General features: G+C 51.5%; 1 protein-coding gene across 3 annotated transcripts in view; it reads right to left on the bottom strand.

The window, feature by feature from the left end:
* Positions 1-1,026: 1,026 nt before the first annotated feature.
* The window catches only part of TBC1D10A (TBC1 domain family member 10A), a 33,239-nt gene continuing 26,034 nt past the window's right edge, over positions 1,027-8,231 (bottom strand). Inside the window, exons 3-10 of one of the 3 annotated variants that reach the window (XM_023513281.1) lie at positions 6,496-6,603; positions 4,735-4,841; positions 3,936-4,050; positions 3,775-3,840; positions 3,024-3,213; positions 2,784-2,938; positions 1,406-1,877; positions 1,029-1,216 (exon numbers count right to left, since the gene is read on the bottom strand). In XM_023513281.1, the coding sequence (XP_023369049.1) occupies positions 1,161-1,216; positions 1,406-1,877; positions 2,784-2,938; positions 3,024-3,213; positions 3,775-3,840; positions 3,936-4,050; positions 4,735-4,841; positions 6,496-6,603 (1,269 nt within the window). In that variant the 3' untranslated portion in view covers positions 1,029-1,160. Of the gene's footprint in view, positions 1,878-2,783; positions 2,939-3,023; positions 3,214-3,774; positions 3,841-3,935; positions 4,051-4,734; positions 4,842-6,495; positions 6,604-8,231 lie in introns of all 3 variants that reach the window. The other 2 variants (XM_003789870.3, XM_023513282.1) reach the window with 2 other exon arrangements.

The following is an 8,231-nucleotide window of genomic DNA, read 5'->3' on the forward strand; positions in this document are numbered from 1 at the left end:
GGGGCACCATAGGGATGAGGAAGTAGGGGGCAGAAGTGTGGTGACCTGTCCTGATGGTCTCTTTTGACCTTTACCCTCCCTAGGCCTCAGTATCCCCAGCTGTACCAGGACAAGATGTTCCAGGCCTGCAAGCTCCCAGGGAGGTTCTGCTCCTCCCTCTCCACCCCCCTCCTCTGGCCTAGCTTGGTCATCTGCCAGGAACAGCCACTATTGTTTGACTGGAAAAGCTGCTTCCTCAGCAAAAGGGGGGCCTTTCCCAGAGACACCCTGTCCTCGCCCTCGCCAGTCATCAGGTTGTGACTGCAGGCCTGCCTGGCCCCAAAGAGAGAGATGAGTAAGAGCTCTGGGTGCAAATCTAGCTTGGCTTTCCTTGCTGGCAAGAGGGTCTGTTCCCACTCAGCTCCTGTTTCCTCATCTATAATATGGGGATAATAATAGAACCTACCTGACCAGCCATGGGACACAACCAGTCCAACCTGGCATATGGTAAGTGCTTAAATGGAAAGCAGCATTTTATCAAGGACACACATTTCTCCCCTCACTCGTCTGCCTCTGCTGGAGGTCTGGGCTAAGAATTTGAAGATACACATGGTGCTCCACCTCTGCTGCCAGCCCCTGGCCCAGAATGGGTACTCAGAAGCTTACTGGAGCCTGAAGTGGCATCTAGCCCACTTAGGGAGGAGCAAGACCCTAAAATCTCCTTTTTAAGGTCCCCCTTCCCCCTCAATGATAGACAGGGACCAAGGTGTGGGGAGCATGCCCTGCTATGCCCAGTCCTGTACTCCAGTTCAGTTGTCCCTCATCCATGACTGAAGATGGAAATGGGGCAGCAGGGTTGGGGTGAGTAAAAATGGGGGCTAAGAACAGGGGTTGGCCCTGGACTTGGCATGTCCTCTGGCACAAGTACTTCTCAGAGAGGCTCTGGTGCTGGGCTGGGGTCCAGGGCAGGGGCTTGTGTAGGGCATGGAGAAGAGTTGCTGAGCAATGGTGTGGTACCCTCTCTCTAGCTCCTAGTTGCACACCAGGTCTACACAAGCCTGTTTATTTCTGTACAAAACCATGTTTCTATTTTACACAAAAGAGCACCCCACCCACTCCCTTCATGCCAGTGCCCTCTTCCTGGGGAGCATCCCCCTAGGAGGCGGCGGCTGAGTGAGGCATCACCCACTTGGCCCTGGTGTCTGCCTGCCCTGTCCAGGCCCACGTGAGTTCCATTCTAGAGAAAATAAATAAAGAGGCTCAAATAGAATCTGTGCTGGGCCAGCCAGACTCTATCCCAGCACAGCAGCCAGGCAGTTGGGCCCTCAGAGAGTGGGCCTAGAATGTCAACCCAAGAATCACGTAGGTATATGGAGACCCCATCCCAGAGGCCTGAGCTGCCGGGGTTACAAGTAGGTGTCCTCACTCTCTTGGGATGTCAGGCTCTCCTGGGAGTGGTGGTGGGCTGAGTCCTGGGGAGCCAAGTCTTGAGGGGCTGGGTCCTGGGCTACTGGGTCCTGCAGTGCCGGGTCCTTTGGGGACACAGCCTGTGGGGGACATGCATCTCCTGCAGCGGCCACCATCATGGTTTGATTTGGGGCTGGGGTCTTGTCCAGCTGCCCACTGGCCTTTGTCCTCTTCTGCTGCTCCTTTTGGGCCTGCTTGGGTGGCTTGGGCTTGGGTTTGGAGCCAGGGAAGGGGGCATCTGGGACCAGGCGGATAGATGGTGAGGGTTGCAGGGCAGGCCAGGGGCCGGGTTCTGCATCCAGGATGGCCTTGGCACCATGTAGCCTGGGTGGGGAGCGGCATTCCAGCTCACCTCGGGTCTCCTGCCAGCGCCGCAACTGGATGAGGTGCTCACGCTCAATCTGGCGCTCTGTCACAGGCAACTCTACCACCTGCAGGGGCAGTGACAGGCAGATGAGCACCAGAAAGGACCTTCCCCCTCTGCCTCCCAGCGGGGCCCCCGCTCTCCTTCAGTGTCCACCAGCCTTGAAAACTAAAGGCTGACCCCAAGAAGGATGGGGGGGTCTAGTCACAAGCTGTAGTCATAGATCCAAGAGTTGAATGTCAGAGGAGCTGGAACCTTGAGACCCATTGCCTCTGAGAAGGCTGCCTTACAATTCATGAGTCCACTTGTCCCTCTATGGGGCGGGAGGGATAAGGCTCAGACAGGGCAAAAGCTGCTCTCTGCTAACCTGTCCCCTACTACTACCCAGGGCAGCCTGGCTGCCTGGGCTCAAATCCCAGCTCAAATCACCTTTTGGCTGAGTGACTCTGGGGGAGGTTGCTTTGTGATCCTGCCTCTGTGAGCCTCCATTTTATCACATATAAAATGGGGGTACTGCCACAGCTTTCAGCAGCTGGTGCGAGAAGCAGGTGTAAAAATGTGCTATTGCTTTTCTGCTTCTGCCCCACACACTGGCATCAGCCCTCCCCCCAGCCTGCCTCTTGCCTCAACCAAGAGAAGCTGACCATGTATATGTCACCTCATAGCCACTGAGAGATAAGTAGCCACAAAGAAAGTAAAAATGGAAAACAGAGCCAAAGCTGTGAATGTGGTACCATGGAAAGAGAAGGTTATGGGTCACTATTCCTCTTCATTCCTGAATGACTCAGATAAGGAAGCCCTGCAAAGCTAGGCCCCTTTGTGCCCCATGCTTCTCCCCAAGACAGGAAGATAAGGTCTACCCATACCCTCCTGGCTGCTGAGCAGCAGACCTGGTACAGGTGACCAACCTTCAGGGGCAGAAGGTTACCAGGTCTCCCACTCCCTTCTGGTAAGGGCCAGGTGTGGGTCATACCTCCTGGACCAGGAAGGTCTCCTGCATGATCTTGGGGCTGAGGCTCCGTAGTCTCTCAATAGTCTCATATTGGCCCTGGCAGGCTTTGACCTTCTCCGGGGAGCCCAACGCATGCTTCAACAGCACCAGCCCCACCCGGAAGATGATCTTGACTCCTGCATGGGCGGCAAGTGGTAAATGCAAAACATAGAGGCTGCCTGTATTCTGGCTGGGGGCAAGAATGCCAGACCTGCCCAATACCTTCACAGAAGAACATATCCCAGACTCGCAACACAGAGCTCCAGGGCAAGGTGCGTGAGAAGGCACACATGAACCACTCTGTCATGTAGAGCAGTGGGTCGATCTTCTGTCGGCTGAGGTGCTTGTGGGCCACTGGTGATACCTTCTGTAGCAGTGAGAAGAGGATCTCCCCATCCAGTTGGATCGCCTCCTGAGGGGACATGGAGGCCACAGGGCCATGAGCAGGAAGGCATTCATTTATTCCTTGGGAAGCTGCAGTCTGCAAGGTGCCAGCCTCTAGTCCCCTTTGTGGACCTTACAGTGAGGAGGGGCATGCGGGCAGAAAGAGACTGGGGGAAAGAAGAGGGAGGTAAGTCCCCAGGACAATGTAGGAAAGGGGATAATCGCTGGAGAATCCTGCCTGTCAGGGTCAAGGAAGCTTCCTGAGGCTGAAAGCTGAGACAAAGGAGTTTTTCAGGGCATGGCCCGGGGAATGGAGCTTCCAGATAGAGGTTTAGGCCTAGACCAATGCCACAGCAAGAAGGAACTTGGTGCCCTGGAGGAACTTCAGTGCCATCAGTGGCCACAGCTATAGGAAACAGAGGTGAGTGTGGAACTGATGATGGCAGAACCCAAAAGACCTGACCTGGCAGGCATGGGACTCACACCTAAAGGCAACAGAGGGCCCTGGAGCTGCTGTGGAGAGAAGGGCCTGGAGGGGCCACAGAGGGTGTCTACGCTGGGGTAGGTCCCAGGCCAGTCAAGTACTCACCAGTTTCTCACTGTAGTAGCCAGGAAGGTACTTCTCACAGATCTGCACCAGACACCAGAAGGCTTGCTATGGGCAACAGACAGGTGAGGCCTTGCTGCCCAGGGTTCCCTGTCATCCTGCCCACCTGCCCACCCACCCGCCCGCCCAGGGCCTGGTGGTACCTCTGCGGGCATGTGCATGAGCAGGACAGCAGCGATGGGCGCCTGGGCCTGGCAGTAGCCCTCCTCAGGCCTATACAGTGTGTAGGCCTTCAGCACACGGAACAGGTCCTGCTGGCTGTGGAGAGACCAGCCAGGAAGGGCAGCAATGACAGATGTGATTCTGCTACCTACTGCTCTTACCTGTGTGCCAGAACTGCTTCAGAATCTATACTTTCCTGGAGAGGGGAGGTGACCTGCTACGGTCTCCAAGTAGTCAGTCTCCTACTTGGCACTCCCACATGACCAAAGGAGGGAAGTAGGGTGAGATTCCCCTGTGACAGGGGAGGGCAAAGGCTCAAAGTAGGAGCAGGGCCAGGACAGGATGCCACACAGGGTGAGGATGTATCAGGCGATGGAAGTGGGAGCCCCTTACATGGCAGCTTTGACCCGTTGGCTAGGCCAACTTTGTCTTGGTCCCTGGCCTGCCCCATCTCACCCCTCCTGTCCCATCTCGCCCCTCCTGTATACTCTTCACCCATCCAATTCCTCCTAACCCTCTTTCTCCCCATTGAAACCTATTTCTAGGAGAGGGCCAGGCTGGGCAAGCTCTAGCACTCTGGAGAGTCAATGAAAGCTACCCCAAAGGTAAGAGAAAATGTTAGCGCACCCCTTAGACTCAGACCAGAAAGGGGAGATGCTGACAGTGGAGTTTGGGGCACTTAGCTTTTGGACCCTTGAGTTCTCCAAACTTGCACCTCTTCTGTACCTGACAAATAGGGTCTAGAGTCACTTCCCAGCCCACAGGGCCCAGCCTGCTCACCCGTGACCCCCCCGGGACACAAACATCTCATGGAAAGGGAACTGCCGGTGTAGGTCACGCTCAATCACGTCCAGCCACTTGGGGTCCCCAGGAGACATGTCTAACTCCTAGAAGAAAAGCCACACATTAGGGGCCGTGGAAGATGGAAGACGGCCCCTCCTGACAGAACATGGTTGTCCCAGGAATTGGAGGAACCCTGCACCAGAGGCAATGCCCACCCAATCCTATTATGGACTGGTAACCTCCTGAGAACAGGAAGGGAGGTCCAAGTAAGGATGCCTAAGTGGGGGCAAAGGGGCAAGGAAAGAAGGGTCCTATATACCGTAAGGGGGAATCCTAGCTCTAGGAGGACTCATGTGGGCAAGAATGTCCACCTTGCTGTGGCTGAAAGAATCTTCAGGCACTTCATTTAGGACTCAGATACATTATGTCACATCCTTAAGATGGAAGGCTACGGGTCTGAGCAAGGTGCTGAGCTGAGTATGGAGCACGTGTGGTCCTCACTAACTCTTCTTACCCTCAAAGACTGGTCCTATCACAACATCCTGTTTACAGATGAGAAAATAGCATCTCAGACCATGATGCAAAAGCAACAGATAAAACCTGAATATCAACAAAAATTCACTTATCCAAGTCCTTGTGGCTGGAAAAATGGTGGAGCCAGGGCTAGAAGCCAGGTCTGACTTAGAGCTATCAATCCCAGCCTCGCTGCTTCTCACTGGTGTGTGAGAGGGAATGGCATGGGGTCTGTGTGTGAGTGACTGACCCAGGGTGCTGTCTAGAAGGACATGACATCCGTCAAATTAACCTCAATTGCTTCTCTGGGTGCTGGAGTTTCAGCAAGTTTTACTCTTTTCTTTCAATTCCAAGAACATTTTAGTGTGTGTATCTTTATAAAACTAACTATTACAAAAAGAAAAGTCGTTTCTCAGTCATTTAAAACATTCTCTATCTTGATTTGCATGTTGGTTACATGGAAGCATATTATTTATCAAAACTCAAGATCTGTGTATTTTACTCTCTATAAATTCATACCTTGATTTTTAAAAAAGGAAAGAAAAAATAAATAGGAAAGAAACCCAGAGGGCTAAGCAGGGATGCAGAGCAAGTAAGAGTTGCCTGCAGGGTAGGGGCAGCATCAGACAAGGACCTTGGGAAGGAAGCCAGGTCCTCAGCAAACACCAAGTGGGCACCAACCTAGGCCAGGCCTTGGCCAATAGGCGACTTTATACAAGCCTTTTTCTTTTTCTCTCTTGTGCCCCTGAGTGGGAGTGTCCCAGCATTAAGCTAAAGAACCTAGTGTGCCAAGAACTTGACTAGAGACTAATGCCAAGAGGGAAGGCTGACAGTGTTCAAGGCTGGAGGGTGTAGGAAGTCGTTGGAGCCTCCACAGAGCACTCCGGAACAGACAGAGTGGGGAGGCAAGCCCCCCCAAAGCTCAAGGAGTCAGGGAAGTGGTCTGCATGTCCTCTCTGACATCTTGCTGAGCCTAAGAAAGCAAAACCTGAGTGCTTATCAAGGGAAAGAGATGGAATGGGAGCAGCAAAATGCTTCATCATTTTGAGGGATGCTCAGGGTCGTAGGCTCCAGGAGTCACAGGTACCCAGGACAGTCTGGCCTTTGGGGGCCCAACAAGTCAAGTATCTAACTGGAGGACAGTTCATCCTGCTCAGGTCCAGGTGAGCACATGGAGGATGGCAGCTATGGGGAGGATGCCAAAAGACAAGGAAGGAAGGGCAGAGTAAAGAAAGGGAAACTCACGTCAAACTTCCCAGGGTTCTGCTGTAGCTTAACCTTGCCTCCTGACAAGTACTGCCACGCACGGCCCCGCAGAGAAGGTGGAATGCCCTTCTGGCACCGGAGGCGGATCTGAAAGTCAAAAGAACAGTTGTGCCCATGTATCTGCTCAGGCAGGTTCCCTAGCCCAGCCGGTGCTTACTGGGCCTTCAGGGCACATATCAGTAAGAGCAGAAACAGGGAGAAAAGAGGACTTTCCTACTGTTGCTACAACACACATCCTATAGTGGAGGGGGGGAAGTGTCTGCCAATTAGATATGCTGCCACCCAGTGATGGCAGAGTCCCACAGCCCCTGGAGCCCAGTGAGATCTACCACAGAACTCCAGATCCTCATTTCCTGAATCAAAATGAAACCACACAACTTGGGCAAGCCCAGGGAAGGAACGGCACTCTGTGGGGCACAGCTGCAGATGCAGGAAAGGTAGCTCATGAGGTGAACCAGAATGTTCCCACAGGCACAGTTTGGGCACTTTCTTTTTTGTTTTTGACTTTCCTACACCAGTTTTATTTAAAACACAAATAAATATTTCTCTTTCTATGACAGCAAATGGTTCAAATAATGCTGAACACGAATCACTGACTAACACAAGTGCTTTAAATATGAAACAAAATTATTTTAAAAAAGCAAAAGAATAAAAGTTATATGCAAAAGAGACTTGGAATCTATAAGCTGACTCCAAAAATGAAATGAGTAGAAAATCTGTGGTGAAACCAGAACAGAAAAGGGCTATCATACAACATTCAGTCAGCTGAAGATGGATTGGTAGCGGTGAGTCTACACATAAATTTCAAGTCATTTTTGCTTGTGCAGAATCATCCAGATCTTCCCAAGACTGAATGGGCAGTCCCGTGGCTTTCTTCCTTTTCTGTATTCCCAAAAAGGCTACACAAAGTTCAAATTTTTTTTTTTTTTTTGCAGTTTTTTGGCCTGGGCCGGGTTTGAACCCTCCACTTCCGGCATATGGGGCCCGACGCCCTACTCCTTTGAGCCACAGGCACCGCCCTACAAAGTTCAACTCTTGATGAGCTGCTTACAATAGCAGTTCCTTAGGAGCCAACATGACAGGTGGGTCAGATTTCCCTATGAGAAACCAAACTGGCCACTGACAGCAAAATATCAAAATGGACAAGTCTTTCTTTCCTTCTTCTGATAATGAACAATGTCTCCTTTAAGACTATTATCCCCATCATGCTTGTTCCTCCACAAGTCTAAACCTTGAGGTGATAGGAAGGAGACTAACAGCAAGAAAAGAAAATTCAATCCACTAATGAGGAAGACTGGCAGGTATACAATACACCCCCAGAGCATCTCCATAACCCTACCACAGTACAATTCACTGTACTTCTATGGTCCACAGATAAATATTGGCAGTTCGAATGAGTTCCTTTTTGTCCCTCAAGGAGTTAAAGAGCACCAAATAAATACTGGACAAGGAGTTTGCTGGGAGAGTTAGAAATAAAACATCAACCAATTTTTGTCCCTGTGATAATTCAATGCTAAAAGGATGCAAGTACTGAAGAGAAGCGACGATTTTCATACTAAAAAAAAAATTCCTCAAAATCATATCGCCATCTCTTATAATGAATCCAGGAGTCCCCAGAAATAGAAAATTAGTTTCAGGGGATCCCTGAGGCACTTTAAAGCCTTAAAAAATTACAGTAATGGCTCGGCGCCTATAGCTCAACCGGCTAAGGCGCC

The sequence above is a fragment of the Otolemur garnettii genome, unplaced genomic scaffold (genome assembly GCF_000181295.1).
Source record: "Otolemur garnettii isolate 467f Iridium unplaced genomic scaffold, OtoGar3 scaffold00038, whole genome shotgun sequence".
In the NCBI taxonomy this organism is placed as follows: Eukaryota; Metazoa; Chordata; class Mammalia; order Primates; family Galagidae; genus Otolemur; species Otolemur garnettii.